The 18,871-nt window shown below is 40.7% G+C and overlaps 1 protein-coding gene across 1 annotated transcript in view; it reads right to left on the bottom strand.

Moving 5' to 3' along the window:
• The window catches only part of LOC122873026 (NACHT, LRR and PYD domains-containing protein 12-like), a 657,912-nt gene that overhangs the window by 634,700 nt on the left and 4,341 nt on the right, over positions 1-18,871 (bottom strand). The window contains exons 5-11 of the mRNA XM_044189262.1: positions 18,281-18,340; positions 15,770-17,627; positions 15,271-15,444; positions 14,922-15,095; positions 14,571-14,744; positions 12,776-12,949; positions 12,425-12,598 (exon numbers count right to left, since the gene is read on the bottom strand). Coding sequence (XP_044045197.1) covers positions 12,425-12,598; positions 12,776-12,949; positions 14,571-14,744; positions 14,922-15,095; positions 15,271-15,444; positions 15,770-17,627; positions 18,281-18,340 — 2,788 coding nt within the window. The remainder of the gene's footprint in view (positions 1-12,424; positions 12,599-12,775; positions 12,950-14,570; positions 14,745-14,921; positions 15,096-15,270; positions 15,445-15,769; positions 17,628-18,280; positions 18,341-18,871) is intronic.

Below are 18,871 nucleotides of genomic sequence, written 5' to 3'. Positions count from 1 at the left end.
CTTCAGTAAAATAGCTCACTGATCATTGTATGTAATGTCTGCACGTCTGTCTGTCTGACTGTCTAGTAGTAGCAGTAATAATAGTATTAGTTATAGTTACTAGTACTGCAACTGTAGCTGAAAATGGGTCCCTGGGCACAGACGTGTAAAAGCCCCCCCACCCCTCCTACAGATGAGCCAGACACCCAGACTGACAGAGACGTAAAACAACTACAAAGAGTCGCTGCTAAGAGGACACAAGTCGTTTCATAGTCGTAGTCGGTTTTTGTCTCTTTGTGGGCTTTTTGTAGCATTTTTGGCCTCTTCTGAGAGTATAGAAACTTACAAGTTTATAACTTATACACTATACTATATTAAACTTTTATAAGTTTAAGTTTCCTTCCTTGCCTTCACAGCTTTTTTCCTACACCTAAAAGTATTAAGGCTTTCTGGCAAAAAGGCCAAGGGCAAACTTCTCCCAGGTGCACTCCTGTCACACCCTCACCCCTTCACACATAAATAATAATAAATAATTGTTTCCTCATAACTTCTCTACGAAGGTAAGCTGTCTGACTGGTCTGATGAATAGAAACGCAGTCAGTTCCAGGGAACTCCGAGTTATTTAAACGAGGTCAGTGTGCTGAGCACACATGCTCATTTACTGCAGGCACTGAACACAGTTGAACAGAATAACAAACAAAATAACACGAGCAGACTGATTCAATTTAAACAGAAAACAATAAACTAAATACAGACCAGTTAGAGAGGTAGAAGCGTTTTCATTTGTTTTCATGTTTAGGTTGACATTGCAGCACCAACAACAAAGGCAGATTTTCCTACATCAGTCTTGGTTCGAGGCCCATGAAGCACCAACCAATCACTGGAGGGGATTCATGGCCAGAGGGCAGCAAAGATTTACCAGCGAGGACTGTGGAGATAAATAACTACTGATGAGTTTTACGTCTCTCAGACAGAGAAGGCCAACCAACTTTATCATGTAGAAAGCAGTGGTAAAGTGAGTTGTAGGGATTACCAGTAATAATAATAAGATAATCCATCACTAAGTCTGTGTTAAGTCCTTCCTTTGGGTTTGGGTTTCACATTCTCAGTTGTAAGATGAGACGTGAATGTTTCCTCATAACTAGTCTGGTTATCGCACAGGCCCAGTTAGTTCCACAGAAATCAGATTTTCAGCGGTGTCATGTTACTGTGAGCAGTGGTGGAAATACAGGCAGACATTCACTGCACTACAGCAGGTCAGTAAGCAGATCCCTTTCCTAACCCACGACCTTATTTTAAAGATGGCGTCCATATTTTAACTGCATTAGTGCTTGCTGACTTTTTATTTATTTAGTTGTGTGTGTCGGAGCAGACTGACTGACAGTGCAAAGAATGACAGACAGCTAAAAAGACTTTGGAAGGAACTACTTTAAATACGAATACTCATTGCTGGGAACAGTTTACTCTTGTGGTGCAGCCAAAAGCAGGGGAGGGCAGGAAAAAGCGGGGGTAGGGTTGTAAACAGGCACTGCTGGAGCTAGTGTGGCTAGCAGGCTAACAACTGCAGTCCACAAGTTGTAGATAATACAGCCTCTTAAACATTTTATAGTTATCAACCACACTGTCTGTACACACAATCATTTCACCTGCAGCTGTTAAACAAGAATGTAAACGTAAATACAGTAAGATTGTTATTCACGGCGGCAGGAACGACTCCCGATTACGCCAATCAGAGGTTACTAAAGTTAATGTTGAGTCGGTGTGTACATATGCAAAGACAATGTCGGACTCTTTTCTCTGGGCCACTGCCAAACCTGACCAGTGATGACATGTTTAGCCGCATGTCTTCATTCCGCCGCTGGCTGTCGAGGTGGTGTCCAGCAAACGATGTGGGTTTTGTAGATAATTGGCGTACTTTCTGGGGAAGACCTGGTCTGATTAGGAGAGACGGCATTCATCCCACTTTGGATGGAGCAGCTCTCATATCTAGAAATCTGGCCGATTTTATAAGTGGACCAAAACCATGACAACTCCAGGAGGCAGAGTTGCAGTCCTACACGCTTCTCTGCGCTTCCAGAGCAGTTACCCACCCAAAACTCCTCAGTGACGGTGTCTGCCCCCCCGACCACTTAAATTAATAAAACCAAAAGTTAACAGAAGAGGAGTTATACATAAAAACCTAAACAAAAACGCTGAAATAGCACAACAAAATAGGAGAATTAAATGTGTCATCTAAAGCTGTACTAGTGAACGAGTAAATATCAGAGTATCATATTGACTTATGTTGTCTTACTGAAACCTGGCTGGGACACGAAGAATATGTTAGCCTAAATGAATCCACTCCGCCCAGTCATATTAATACTCACATTCCTCGAGGCACCGAGGAGGTGGAGCTGCAGCCATCTTCGACTCAAGCCTATTAATCAACCCTAAACCTAAACTAGATTATAACTCATTCGAAAGCCTCGTTCTTAGTCTTTCACACCCGACCTGGAAAACACGACAGCCAGTTCTATTTGTTATAGTGTACCGTGCTCCTGGTCCTTATTCTAGATTTTTATCAAGTTTGGTCCTTAAAACAGATAAAGTAATTATTGTAGATGACTTCAATATTCATGTGGACGTTGAAAATGATAACCTTAGTACTGCATTTATCTCATTATTAGATTCAATTGGCTTTTGTCAGAGTGTACATGAAGCCACTCACTGTTTTAACCACACCCTCAACCTTGTTCTGGTATATGGCATTGAAATTGAACATTTAATAGTCTTTCCACAGAATCCTTCTTTATCGGACCATTATTTAATAACTTTTGAACTCCTATTACTGGACTACACGCCATTAGGCAAAAACTCCTACTCCTGATGTCTGTCTGATAGTGCTGTAGCTAAATTTAAGGAAGCAATTCCATCTTCTTTTAATTCAATGCTATGTCGCAATATAACAGAGGACTCCTATGCTAATTTCAGCCCCTCCCAAATTGACCATCTTGTTGATAGTGCTGCAGGCTCACTGCGAACGACACTAGATTCTCTAAAAAAGAAGATAATTGATGATTAGCTCCATGGTTTAACCCCCAAACCCATAAATTAAAGCAAACATTGCAAAAACTTGAAAGAAAATGGCATTCCAAAAATCTGGAAGAATCTCATTTAGCCTGGCAAGATAGTCTTAAAACATATAGGAAAGCGCTCCATTATGCCAGAGCAGCTTACTACTCATCATTAATAGAGGAAAATAAGAACAATCCCATATTTCTTTTCAGCACTGTAGCCAGGCTGACAGAGTCATAGCTCTCTTGAGCCATGTATTCCTATAGCTCTCAGTAGTAACGACTTCAAGAGCTTCTTTAATGATAAAATTTTAACTACTTGAGAAAAAATTCATCATGTCCTTACACGTCCAACAACTGTAAAACCTGATGTCTATTTAGACTGCTTTTCTCCTATCGACCTTCTTCAACTAACTTCAATGATCTCTTCATCTAAGCCATCAACCTGTCTCTTAGACCCCATTCCAACTAGGGTGCTTAAAGAAGTTTTACCCTCAGTTAGCACTTCTTTACTGGATATGATCAATCTATCTTTATTAACAGGCTATGTACCACCTTTTAAAATAGCTGTAATTAAATCACTTCTTAAAAAGCCCACTCTTGATCCAGGGGTTTTAGCCAACTATAGACCTATATCTAACCTTCCCTTTCTCTCTAAGATCCTTGAGAAAGCAGTCGCCAATCAATTCTGTGAATTTCTAAATAACAATAGTTTATTTGAGGATTTTCAGTCAGGGTTTAGAGTGCAACATAGCACAGAGACAGCACTGGTGAAAATTACAAATTACCTTTTGATTGCATCAGACAATAGGTTTGTCTCTGTACTTGTCTTGTTAGATCTTAGTGCTTCATTTGACACCACTGACCATCACATCCTACTAGATTTGTTGTGTCTCTGTAAATAATATTATAAAGTCTCTGTAATAATTCAATTCAATTCAATTTATTTATATAGCGCAAATTCATAACAGAAGTTATCTCATTGCACTTTTCCTTAAGAGCAGGTCTAAACTGAACTCTTTATATTATTTACAGAGACCCAACTAATTCCATTAAGAGGCAGAAACCTTGGACAGAACCAGACTCTATTTTTTTAAATATAGTAGAATAGTAATTGTAGTGTTAATATTATGTAGTAGCAGTTGTCAAGCAGGAACACGGGGGCAGCAGGCGGCCCACAACCACAGATCCAGACTCTGCAGCTCTGGAGGCAGAAATACCTGCTGAAAGCGACAGAAGGAGAGAAACGAGAAAGCACAGAACTATGGGAGAGAGAAGATGTCGAGTTAGTAACATGCAGTAATGGGATAAAAATGCATACAGATGGAGATGGAGAGGGAGAGGAGGAGAGAGGAGAGAGGTGCATCATGGGAAGTCTCCCGGCAGTCTAGGCCTATAGCAGCATAACTAAGGGATGGTTCAGGACTCACCCGAGCCAGCCCTAACTATAAGCTTTATCAAAGAGGAAAGTCTTAAGCCTACTCTTAAATGTGGAGATGGTGTCTGCCTCCTGAACCCAAACTGGGACCTGATTCCACAGGAGAGGAGCTTGATAACTGAAGGCTCTGGCTCCCGGTCTACTTTTAGAGACTCAGAATCAGAATCAGAAATACTTTATTGATCCCCGTAGGGAAACTCTTTGTTATAGCAGCTCGCCTTTACGTCAGTGCACACAGGAGAAAGTACTAGAAAACGATATGATACACTATAAACACTATAAAACAGGTCAGAAATAACATATAAATTTTGATTTTCATGGATTTTGTCTCCTTTTCATCCCTGTTGTTTTTCTTTTCCTTATTTCAATTTGGGATGAATTATAAGTTTAGAATTTTTAACACTACACTTCCCATCATTCTTGAAGGCAGACGCACATGCTGTGGTCTGCCAGTCAGGTAGTCCACAATCCAGGAGTCAGTGGACTCAGAGGAGTCTGAGGGCCGACAGCAGCTGAGTTAGAGGGCGGATGAGCGGGAGCCGGTGTGTCGAATCTGTTAAAGAACAGATTAAGTTGGTTGGCCCTGTCCAAGCTGCCTTCAAGAATGATGGGAAGTGTAGTGTTAAAAATTCTAAACTTATAATTCATCCCAAATTGAAATAAGGAAAAGAAAAACAACAGGGATGAAAAGGAGACAAATCCATGAAAATCAAAATTTATATGTTTTACAGTATCAGTCCATTTGTTGATAGAACAAAGTGTCATAATGTCTCATCAACATGGTTCTTAAATCCCTGGAACACTGACACTCTCCTCTGTCCATTCATTTACACATATTTACTGTGGAAAAAACTCAAATTACACATATTTCAGGATCAATGACAAATCAACAAAATTCTAATTTTCTGGAAAATATATGCGTGTGTGTGTATGTAACCTGATTTTATTGTGTATATATATGATTATTTATATGAGAAAATCTGATTGCAAAGTAAAGAAAACCTTAAACTAAAATGTTGACGTTCACGGGTTGTTTTTTTTAGAAAAGTTTTGGGGGCATTTTTTGCCTTTATTTGATAGTGACAGGTGAAGAGACAGGAAAATGGGGAGAGAGGGGTATGACATGCAACAAAGGTCAGTGGCTGGAATCGAACCAGCAACTGTTGCGACCATGTAGCCATGTGGCATGCGCTATAACTATTCAACTACCAAGGCACTCCAAAGGAAAACATATTTGAAGGTATTTAAAACCACCAACGTGCAGTGCATTCACAAAAAAAGTTTTCTTCATAATGTAAAGTCAGTATGACTTACAAAAAGATTGTGTGTTTCTCTACACAGGAGGAGACTCTCCCTCCTACAGTGAACACAGAGACACTGACGAACCAGACCTGTTAGACCACCAGAAACCAAAGCCAGGATAAAGAGGTTCAGTGAATGTGGTGTTGAAGGTGTGAAAGTGGATCAGTCTGTCAGAGGAGACTCTGTAGAAGGACAGAGTGCCAGCAGGACAGTCCACATACACTGCTACTCTGTAAGAGACGGAGGAGAGGAGGAGGAGAGGACTGTTCTTCTCTTATTGTGCCAGACAGAGTAACCACCATCATCAGAGCACCTCAGACTCCAGGACTGATTATTTCCTCCAAACCTGCAGTCATCACTGTTTCCACTCCTTCTGATTCCTCTGTAACTCACTGATATATAAACTTCTCCTCTCCACTCGACCTCCCAGTAACAGAGACCAGTCAGACCATTTCTACACAGCAGCTGAGGCCAGCTGTCAAACCTCTCTGGATGATCAGGATATGGCTGCTTCTCTGTCACTAATGTCACCTTCCTGTTGTTGTCAGACAGTTTGAGATTTTTGTGTACTGTGTTTGTGTCCAGTGTGAGTTCACAGGCCCCTGATGGAGAGAACAAGACACAATACAGCAGCAGTTTATCATCTAACACAGCTGATGGGTTTATTTGTTGCTTTATTAACAGACTGACTGTTTATTAGATCAAAACTTCATAGTGACTCATCTTTTTGGATCTTCTTTTATACTTTTAGAATTGAATGCAGATACACGAGCTTTTGATTTAAACTACTTTAACATGTGCTGCCTTGATTTCATGAATCAAAGTGAACACACACTTACACTTCCTCAGACCAGGTTTCAGCCTCTGCTCTCCACCATGTTCCACCCTGGAGGAAGAAACAGAGTCAGGATGAACCTTCAGAAGCTTCCTCATCAACAGACAGGAAATAGATGTGCGTACAGAATGGAGGCTGACATGTTTTCGGGATTCCTGTAGGACGGGAGTTAATTTTATTATTTCTCATTCAGTTTGTATATATATCAGTTCTAATATGAATAAACGCTATTTTCAGATTTTTTTATCAGGAATCAGCGGTGGGCACCACTCGAGAAGAGAAATGATAGCCAATTAATTGACTGAGTCTCATAAAATACACTAAACGATCAATTTGGAACTCTGATTAATAATTTAATTAATAACTATAACCAGAATTACCAGCAATAACTAGTAGGTTGAAGGATTTGGAGTTCAACATAGAAGAGGTTGGCAAATTACTCACTCTTGTGAAACATTAAAGAATCTAGAATAATTATACACAAGCATTTTTTTTAACAGATAAACAAAGCAAAAACACACAATGTGAAGTCTAAATCTAAATATACTAAACTACAGAACACAGGGATGTGTGTGTGTGTGTGTGTGTGTGTGTGTGTGTGTGTGTGTGTGTGTGTGTGTGTGTGTGTGTGTGAGTGTGCAGGTGTGCGTCCAAGATGGCTGCTTGGATCTAAGATGGCATCAAGCAAAAGAATGTGTGTATGTTTCTTTGTTCTGCCTCGTATGTCTTGCGTGCACGAGCATGAACCCACGTGGCCAGAACACGACAGCATGTGCAGAGGGAGCTTTGTAAGTTTCTCTCTGTTGGGTGTGGTTGTCTTTAAGGGCCAAACTAGAGGTGCATGTGTATGATCTGTTATAGGATAAAGGTGCCAAGTTAGTTAGCATGCAAAGTCTGTGTGGAGCATAACATAAACTAACATCAACTTAGCATGTGGCTAACAAAAGACCTAACAGTGAAAACATATTACAACAATAAAACTCAATGAACACATCAGTACATGTACATCATTAAAACTAAAGAATCCTGTGTTTTGCCAAGTACACTTTTACACCAAGTTTTTTTTCACACAGGGTTGATTGCAGTTGTTGCTGCTAAGGCTGGCCCAACCAGTTATTAGGTTTAGGGGGCAATCACTTTTTCACACAGGGCCATGTAGGTTTGGATTTTGTTTTCCCTTAATAATAACAACCTTCATTTAAAAACTGCATTTTGTGTTTACTTGTGTTATCTTTGACTAATATTTAAATTTGTTTTATGATCTGAAACATTTAAGCCTGACAAAAAAATAAGAAATCAGGAAGGGGGCAAACACTTTTCACACCACTGTACATCACTAGAAATGATTTATTTCACTTTGTCTAATTGGTGGGACTTTATGTTATCTTTCTTATGCTGAGGCACCCAAGTATAAATGCTTAAAATGCTTCAGTCACATTTATTTATCTTTCAAACTAAAACACTTGAGTGTTTCCTAAATCACCACCTCTGCTGAATTGTCAATCGTCTTTACTGAAGCAGAAACTTTATAGAAATAAAAGTTAACCCTAACCTTCAAATCGCACAAACAATTACATCCAAATGACACAGAGAACTTTCAGACTATCTGCCAACATGACGCTGCTTTGCTCACAACACAAGATCAGAAAACAAGATTGTATGATGCCCAAATTTTAAGTTGAAAACTTTGCTTCTTCCCTGAAGACCCCTGAGTCTGTCTTTAGTTTGTCCCCATCAGTATGATTTGTTTGCTTCCTGAATCCCTTTATTTTGTATTTAAATACGTAACATAAAACATGTGGATCAGTGTGATTTCTCATGAGTCCAGGCATCCTCTAAAAAATTAAGACCTTTCATAATCCAGAATAAAACTTTTTAAGGGTCCACAGATACGTTGCTACTAAATGGAGTCATGAGTCCAGGCATCCTCTAAAAAATTAAGACCTTTCATAATCCAGAATAAAACTTTTTAAGGGTCCACAGATACGTTGCTACTAAATGGATCTTGAGCTGGAGATTGTTTTGTCAACTGATGTTTCCAAGGTCAAGGATGATCTTTGACCCTCTTGATAAGTTTGTATCATGGTTTATAAACACTTGACTATTAGTCAAAAAGAATTTGTGTTGTAGGTGTCAATAAATGATCAACACCAGATCCTGGTCTGATATTAGTTAGGAGGTCAGTCTCAGAGTGGACAGAGACTCTCATCACATCAGTTACTGTCTTCACTGTTATCAGCAGTGCTGCTGGTTCAGACTGTGAACCAACAGTCCTCAGCTTGTCAGTGTGACCAAGAAACAGTGTGATAAAGGTAAACAGTGTGTGAGCTCTTGTTGTCTGTTCATACCTGAGAGTGTCCAGTCTCCAGCGTGGATCCTCCAGTCCAGCAGACAGCAGCTTCACTCCTGAGTCTCCTGGATGATTGTAGCTCAGGTCCAGCTCTCTCAGATGAGAGGGGTTGGATCTCAGAGCTGAGGCCAGAGAAGTACAGCCTTCCTCTGTGATCAGACAGCCTGACAGCCTGGAGACACACACATACACACATAAAATGATGTTTCATTTATTTTCATCTATTATTTCTTTGTCAGTGGGAATTAATTATGAAATGATTAAATTAATTAAAATTATCTAAATGTTAAATTTTCTTATCAGTCCACTGCTTTGAAATTCATTGTTACTATACAGTCAAATGACACCAGAACCCGTCGTCAACAAAGTATTTTGACTTAAATCTGAATTTATTTATTTTGGAACAAGCTGTAAAACACAACGCTGACATATTGATGTTGCAAATGTTTTAGCAAACAATTGCCTACTTCTGCCAAAGCTAGCACAGCAGAGAAGAGCAGCAAAATGGAGTGGCAGAGGTCTGTGGAAATATTGTATTTAAAAGTTGGCTTCGGACTTCCGGTGTGGCCGCGGTAGGGAATTTAAGCATAGCTACGAGCTCCGCTCCAGTTGGTTCTAAAATTACCTTTTACTCCAAGTATTGATAACCCAGTGACTGTGTTTGATAAGAATGAGATGGGTGAGATCACAAAGAGCATACAAGGCTCTATCAAAACCAGGGAACAAACACTTCAACAACTCATGGTCGACAGCTCTGAAGACAAAGAAAATGGCGGCAAGTTGCTACCAGACAATAAAGAGAAAAACCAGGCAGGTGAGCTACTCAGGGAATTAACATCAATCGCAAAGGACCTGCGGGAATTTAAACAAAACATGCATAAGGCCTTCTTGGATTTTCAAGTCAATCTTAGAAGAGACATAAGGGAAGATTTAAATGCACTAAAACAAGATATTAGCCTGAAGCCAACTGAGACCACAACAACCCTACAAGCTCAAGACTATGCTATCAATTTAGCTGAGGTGCGCATAGCTGAATTGAAAGTCAGCAGCACAGTGACTAAAGATGCCCTTTTGCTCCTTCTCAAAACAAAACAAGCTGCAAGAAAAACTGAAGAAAAAGGCTAAAAGAAAAAGGAGTCAGCTTTCAAACTCCCATCACAAGAATCTGCATCCATTGGATTACCAGTACACTGATCTACAAAAACACTCAGGAGGCTGCACACAAGTTGAGGGCAAGCGGAATTGACTTGGAGATCCCGAAGGATCAGTCAGTGTCAATCAGTGTTTCTCCGATGCTCTTCTGTGGACACAGGACGTCCTGGAGGGGCTATGAGCCGAGCTGCCGCTAACGTTTGTTCAGCTTGTTCCTCTGATAACTTAAGATCCACACGTCTGATGACTAAAATCCTTCATCTGGTTAAAAAATATATATAACATATATGACGCATGTGCAAAGGGGATATGATGCCAGAAACAGGTGACCGTTACCTTGATTAAAATTACAAATTTCTCTGGGTTTGAAAATTGTTGCAAACATTTGGGATATTATAAGTACACAACTCAACCACATAAATAACATAGGTCTAGTCGTTTTTATACATTTTAATGTGGAAAAGTTACATATTATACCTTTAATATAATCGACTGGATGGATGAATATCAAGCTAATGGACCCACTAGTTGGACCCACTAGGAGGTATGGAAGACGGGCAAAGGATTTTCATTCCGCCACTAGAAGGTGGCCCAGCCCCTTGGAGAGGATTACCTACCAGACAAAATCCTTTATCTTAATAATAGAATATGGTGAAAAGAATTACCCCAAACATGAATCGAGTTCTCAACCCTGCTAAGAGGACCAGAATTTTTAACTAAACTATATAAGATGAAATGAACAGCTGCCCTTCCTGCCATGCCTTTCTCACCACATGAGCCAGCTGCCTTTCCTGTCCTGTCTGCCTCACCACACGAATCAGCTGCTTTACTGGTTCTGCCAATCACGCTACACAAGCCAAGCCAGAACCTACACTCACCGTCTCCATCCTCTGAGTCCAGTCAGTTCTCCAAGGACTGTGACTATTAACATAACTACTGGCTACACCAGATTCGCCCGCTCTGAAAGAGCACTTATCAACCTGTCATTGCTTGTCATATTATAATAAAAACTGTCACTACTACTATCCAGTTCTACACTTTCCTGTGTTCTGCATTTGGGTCCTTAGATTGTGCATTATATGATAAAATGTGCATCAGAAACACATTCCAATGTAATCCTTGGTCCCCCATTGTTATGTATGTACTTCTTTCATGCTTGAAAGGTCTTCATGTTCATATGATGTCAATTTTGTTCATTTAGTTTTTGTTCACGCTCTTGAAAAGTCAAAAGAATTACCAAAAAGGCCCCAGGCAAAAATGTCTTTATCATTGCAGATAGACCGCAGACATCTGTGAGATCACAAATGTCTTTTAAGATGCAGCCAGCTGTACTGGGAACGCCATGTGACCGAATCACAGAGTATCATACAGTGCTGAGGTTAAAAAAGGGGCTAAGTCTCCACCAACTCTTGAGAAAAATATCTGGCTCTTAAGCAGATGGAAGTTCCACTTTCTTCAGCAGCTAGTGTCTGGTCTGCAGTGTACAGTGGGTTTATCAGAGCTTGTTTGATGAAAACTGAGCTGAAAAAAGTGCTGATGAGAGCGGTGAGACTGAATAAAACAGTAAAGTTGTGGGTCATAAAAACAAAACAATCAGCTGAAAGATGCTTAAACGGTCCTTACAACTGAGAGGTAGTGCAAAGTCATGTGATAATTCTCTGTGGGTTTGTCACTATGAGCTTCACCTTTCATGTTACATGGTCATTTGATTGATCATTGTTAAACTAAAAATACTGAATAGAGCAGGTTTAATAATTGTCGAAATTATTAAATATGAAATTATGATGGCTTCGCAAAGACATTATCATCATTACCAGAAAAAGTTTCTGAACAATTGGAACTGCAGTGTTTTTGAGTATAATCTATGCTGTTAAATCCTAAACATGTTGGGTGTCTTTGTTTAAGAGACATTAACTTGTATGTCAAGCAACATTTTACCTGTTAAACAGAAGCTGAATGCTGACCTGAGAGATTCCAGTGTACAGTGTGGATTATCCAGTCCAGCAGAGAGCAGCTTCGCTCCTGAATCCTGCAGGTTGTTGTTACTCAGGTCCAGCTCTCTCAGACCAGAGGACTGGGAGCTGAGAACTGAGGACAGAGCGTCACAGCTTCTCTCCGACAGATTACAGTAACTCAGCCTAAAATATATATGTACAGTACATATGTGAAAACATTGCTCTCTGTATTTGATATGACTTAAGCTTATATTTTGGTAGGCACTGCTTTAATAAAAGAGAAGTGGTAAAATACTGAGGAAAAATGACAACACCATGTGACAGTTATGGTTCACCCTCTACAGGTTTATTAATCCTGACCTGAGAGTCTCCAGTGTACAGTGTGGACTCTCCAGTCCAGCAGAGAGCAGCGTCCAACCTGAATCCTGCAGGTCGTTGTTACTCAGGTCCAGCTCTCTCAGACTAGAGGACTTGGAGCTGAGAACTGAGGACAGAGCTTCACAGCTTCTCTCTGACAGATTACAGCCACTCAGCCTAAAATATATGTAAAGTACACATGTGAAAACATTTCTCTCTGTATTTGATATGACTTAAGCTTATATTTCGGTAGGCACTGCTTTAATAAAAGAGAAGTAGTAAAATGACTGAGGAAAAATGACAACAACACCATGACAGTTATGGTTCAGCCTTTACAGGTTTATTAGTCCTGACCTGAGAGTCTCCAGTGTACAGTTTGGACTCTCTAGTCCAGCACAGAGCAGCTTCACTCCTGAATCCTGCAGGTCATTGTTACTCATGTCCAGCTCACTCAGACTAGAGGACTGCGAGCTGAGAACTGAGGACAGAGCTTCACAGCTTCTCTCTGACAGATTACAGCCACTCTGCCTAAAGATACATAGAGTACATATGTGAAAACATTTCTCTCTGTATTTGATATGACTTATACCTATACTTACATACCAGTGTCTGCAAAGAGAAGTGGTAAAATGACAACAACACCATGTGACAGTTATGGTTCAGCCTTTACAGGTTTATTAGTCCAGATCGATCTCAGTTTGTAACAGTGAGTCCTCCGTGCACGCCAAAGTTAGTCACGGAGTTCCACAAGGTTCTGCGCTTGGACCGATTCTATTCACCCTATATATGCCTCCTCTAGGCAGTATTATTAGTCAAGTATCAATCAAGTCAGATGAAACTAACCAGTTAACTAAACTTCACGCATGCCTTAAGGACATAAAGACCTGGATGACCTGCAACTTTCTGATGTTAAACTCTGACAAAACTGAAGTTATTGTACTTGGTCCGAGACAAAATATCTTAAGATATAATTATTCTAGATGGCATTGCCCTGGCCTCCAGCAGCACCGTAAGGAACCTCGGAGTTATCTTTGATCAGGATTTGTCCTTTGACTCCCACATGAAACAAACTTCAAGGACTGCATTTTTTCACCTACATAATATTGCAAAAATCAGGCACATCCTGTCTCAAAATGATGCCGAAAAATTTGTGCATGCATTTGTTACTTCTAAGCTGGACTACTGCAATTCCTTATTATCTGGCTGCCTGAATAAGTCCCTTAAGACTGTCCAGTTGATCCAGAATGCTGCAGCACGTGTACTGACAAAAACTAGGAAAAGAGATCATATCTCTCCAATATTAGCTTCTCTGCACTGGCTCCCTGTAAAATCCAGATTTGAATTTAAAATCCTTCTCCTCACCATCAAAGCTCTTAATGGTCTGGCACCATTGTATCTTAAAGATCTCATAATACCATATTATCCGACTAGAACACTGCGCTCCCAGGATGCAGGGTTACTTGTGGGTCCTAGAGTCTCCAAAAATAAGAATGGGAGCCAGAGCCTTCAGATATCAAGCTCTTCTCCTGTGGAATCAGGTCCCAGTTTGGGTTTGGGAGGCAGACATCATCTCCACATTTAAGAGTAGGCTTAAGACTTTTGATAAAGCTTATAGTTAGGGCTGGCTTGGATGAGTCCTGAACCATCCCTTAGTTATGCTGCTATAGGCCTAGACTGCCGGGAGACTTCCTATGATGCGCCTCTTTCCTCCCCCCTTCTCTCCCTCTCCATCTGTATGCATTTTTATCCCATTACTGCGTGTTACTAACTCGACGTCTCTCTCCCGTAGATCTGTGTTTTCTTGTTTCTCTCCTCTCTCCTTTTGTCGCTTTCAGCAGCTATTTCTGCCTCCGGAGCTGCAGAGTCTGGATCTGTGGTTGTGGGCCACCTGCTGCCCCCATGTTCCTGCTCGACAACTGCTACTACATAATATTAACACTACAATTACTACTCTACTATATTTAAAAAAATAAAAAAATTCTACATGGTCTTTGCATTGTGGCTCCCTCTCATGGTGGGATTTGTTGGGTCTCTGTAATTAATATTATAAAAAGTACGGTCTACACCTGCTGTATAGGAAAAACGCAATGAGATAACTTCTGTTATGAATTGGCGCTATATAAATAAAATTAAATTGAATTGAACTGACCTGAGAGTCTCCAGTGTACAGTTTGGACTCTCCAGTCCAGCAGAGAGCAGCTTCGCTCCTGAATCCTGCAGGTTGTTGTTACTCAGGTCCAGCTCTCTCAGACCAGAGGACTGGGAGCTGAGAACTGAGGACAGAGCGTCACAGCTTCTCTCCGACAGATTACAGCAACTCAGCCTAAAATATATATACAGTACATAAGTGAAAACATTGCTCTCTGTATTTGATATCACTTAAGCTTATATTTTGGTAGGCACTGCTTTAATAAAAGAGAAGTGGTAAAATGATTGAAGAAAAATGACAACAACACCATGACAGTTATGGTTCAGCCTTTACAGGTTTATTAGTCCTGACCTGAGAGTCTCCAGTGTACAGTTTGGACTCTCTAGTCCAGCACAGAGCAGCTTCACTCCTGAATCCTGCAGGTCATTGTTACTCATGTCCAGCTCACTCAGACTAGAGGACTGCGAGCTGAGAACTGAGGACAGAGCTTCACAGCTTCTCTCTGACAGATTACAGCCACTCTGCCTAAAGATACATAGAGTACATATGTGAAAACATTTCTCTCTGTATTTGATATGACTTATACCTATATTTTGGTAGGCAGTGCTTACATACCAGTGTCTGCAAAGAGAAGTGGTAAAATGACAACAACACCATGTGACAGTTATGGTTCATCTTTTACAAGTTTATTAATCCTGACCTGAGAGTCTCCAGTGTACAGTGTGGACTCTCCAGTCCAGCACAGAGCAGCTTCAATCCTGAATCCTGCAGGTCGTTGTTACTCAGGTCCAGCTCTCTCAGACGAGAGGACTGGGAGCTGAGAACTGAGGACAGAGTGTCACAGCATCTCTCTGACAGATTACAGCCACTCAGCCTGAAGGAGAGTTAGTGATAAAGACAAACACTGATACTGTTTCTTTCATCTACAATGTAAAACACATCACATTTCTATGGTTTTCTATGTTTTTTATTATAGTGTATATTACTGGGATCTAATAGACGTTAATGTGACAACTACAATGTGAGATATTTTGTTTTAATTTCATGGCTGCATTAATCTGTGGAGATAGAATGATACTGAAGAAACAATTTGCAGGTTTTTCAATTGATCAACTAATCAATTAATTAATTCTTTAATTAGTTGAGAACAATCCTACACATCTGATACAGTTAGTATCTGCAGTTATCTGTGCACTTACAGAGCTTTGTTGGAGGCTTTGACCACTGGCAGCAGCCTCAGAAGAGCCTCCTCTGAAGCAGAGTATTTCTTCAGGTCAAACACGTCCAGATCTTTTTCTGATGACAGTAAGATGAAGCCCAGAGCTGACCACTGAGCAGGTGACAGTTTATCTGTGGAAAGACTTCCTGAACTCAGGTACTGTTGGATCTCCTCCACTAGAGAACAATCATTCAGTTCATTCAGACAGTGGAACAGATTGATGTTTCTCTCTGCAGACAGATTCTCACTGATCTTCTTCTTGATGTACTTAAGTGTTTCCTGATTGGTCTCTGAGCTTCTTTTGTTTTTCAGCAGGCCTCGTACGAGAGTCTGATTGGTCTGCAGAGAAAGACCCAGGAGAAAGCGGAGGAACAAGTCCAGGTGTCCATTTGGACTCTGTAAAGCCTTGTCAATAGCAAACCTGTGGACCTCTGTCGTAGATGTTTTTCTGAAAACCATTCGCACATGTTCACCACAAGTTTGGCCTGGCTCAGACATCACATTCTTGTTTTTCTTAATGAGTGCCCTCTCTACATGCAAAGCAGCCAGAAACTCTTGAACACTCAGATGGACAAAGCTAAACATCTTGTCTTCATCATTCTTCCTCCCACGCTCCTCTTTAAAGACTTCTGTGAACACTCCTGAGTACACCGAGGCTCCACTGACATCAATGCCGCTCTCTTTTAGGTCTTCCTCATAGAAGATCAGGTTGCCCTTTTCCAGCTGGTGGAAAGCTAGTTTTGCTAATGACTTAATGTACTGAATGCACTTTTTTTGGTCATACTTCTCTTTTGTCTGATCTATCTGAAACCTCAAGAATTCTGCATACATCTCAGTCAGGGTCTTGGGCAGCTGTCCTCCCTCTCTGGTCTTCAACACATCCTCCAGAACTGTAACTGTGATCCAGCAGAAGACTGGGATGTGGCACATGATGTGGAGGCTTCGTGATGTCTTGATGTGGGAGATGATTCTGCTGGCCTGCTCCTCATCTGTGAATCTCTTCCTGAAGTACTCCTCCTTCTGTGGGTCAGTGAACCCTCTGACCTCTGTCACCATGTCGACAAAATCAGAATGGATCTGATTGGCTGCTGCAGGTCGTGTGGTTATCCAGAGGCGAGCAGAGGGAAGCAGATTTCTCTTGATGAGGTTTGTCAGCAGCACATCCACTGAGGTGGACTCTGTCACATCAAAGTCTGCATCCTGGTTTTTATTGGTAGAGCAGTCCAGTTGAAGTCGGCTCTCATCCAGTCCATCCAAAACAAACAGAAGTTTGAATTTGCTCTTGTCATAGTTTGTGTTTCCTGATGACTGAAGAGTTGTAAAGATGTGATTAAGAGCTTCTTCCTTGATGTCTCTGGTTTCCCTGATACATTTATGAATGAGCTCTGCCAAACAAAACTTTTCTCCCTTCCTTAAATTCAGCTGGCGGAAGGTGAAGGGGAATACAAGATGCACATCTTGGTTGTTTCTTTCTTCAGCCCAGTCCAATACAAACTTGTGCATAAGAAATGTTTTTCCAATTCCTGCGATCCCATTGGTCAGCACTGTTCTTATGGGTCTGTATACTCCAGCGGGGTGTTTGAACATGTCACTGGGTTTAATTGGTTCCTCTGTTTCTGTTGGCTTCACCAAAGCCTCAATCTGCCTGACCTCATGCTGTGTGTTGATGTGTACGTCAACCCCAGCTGTGATGTACAGCTCTGTGTAGATATCAACCATACGCTCCTTCTTCTGCATCCACCCTTCTTGTGTACACATGAACTTGTCCTGAAGGTTTGATTGAAGCATGTGTTGGTAATATGCGATGGGTTGTGGCTCTGGTACCGGAACCATCACATCTGTGTTGAACAGAAATATAAAAATATAAAGTATTAGGTTTGCCTAGCAATGTCCAGCAAATGTAGCAAGTACAAAAATGTTCTTTTACTAAAGGATTGTCTTCCTAAGAAAAACAAACAACACATCTTTTCTCTTTAAATAACAGAAATGGAGCCAGCTTTTTTATGGCCAACCAAACATATTTGATACAGTTAGTAATGTCTCTGTGTTAGTTTGGGCAGAGCGAAGCATTGAAGTCATGCTTGACTGCTTGATTCACAATCAGTGGCCCATTCTTTAGCTGCTTGGCTACCAGCTGACTAGTAACTTCCAATTATATCCATGCAGGTGTACAGAGCTGCCTTTATAACCTCACACTTAGGAACCCATCATGCCAAACTAGACACAAAACAACCTGGGTTGGGAAACAATTAGGAGGCAGTACAGTATTTGTATAGTATTTGTTATTTATTATGTTATATAGCAGCTGTAGATTTGGGTGGATGTGTGACATTTTAATTAATTAACACACAGTAAGACCTCAGACCTCTTTACTTTTTGCAAACTTTATTGTGATATATTTTATTTAAAATGGTTAAAATTAACATTTTGGCAATTATCTTACACACAAATGACAAAAAAATCAAATTTTTACAATCTATTGCAAATGTACCTTCAGCCTGAGGAAAGGAAGGTCCTCTGTTCTCTGAAGTTTCTACATCACTGACATCCCCTGAAACAGAGAGAAATAAGGTCAGGCAGTGCACTGAAGTTGCCCTTGTCTTGGTTGATTGGCATCAGCTGTTTCTAATATGCTTCACAATGCTCCTAGGTTCGGTACATTTAGTTTAGAATATTTCCTTTGGATCAGGATACTGTTTGTATCCTGCAGCACGTTTCTCTATCTGAACTACATCTCGGAGGTCAGAGCCAATCATTGGCTCCTTCACAGCTGTGTGGACAGTAACATCAGTCATATTCATGCAGGTGCACAGCACCGACATTATAACCTGAAAATTCATCACTGTTACTCTGCCATCAGTGGCAGTTGGCCGCCCACCCAGAGTTATAGATACAGAAACCTTGAGGTTCTGCTCGAGGTTTCTGCCTCTTAAAGGAAGTTTTTCCTTGCCGCTGTCACCAAGTGCTTGCTCGTGGTGGGATTTGTTGGGTCTCTGTAACTAATATTATAAAGAGTTCGTTCTAGACCTGCTCTATAGGAAAAGTGCAGTGAGATAACTTCTGTTATGAACTGGCGCTATAT

This window comes from Siniperca chuatsi, linkage group LG3, assembly GCF_020085105.1.
Source record: "Siniperca chuatsi isolate FFG_IHB_CAS linkage group LG3, ASM2008510v1, whole genome shotgun sequence".
NCBI lineage: Eukaryota > Metazoa > Chordata > Actinopteri > Centrarchiformes > Sinipercidae > Siniperca > Siniperca chuatsi.
This window is presented reverse-complemented; position numbering and strand designations above follow the sequence as displayed.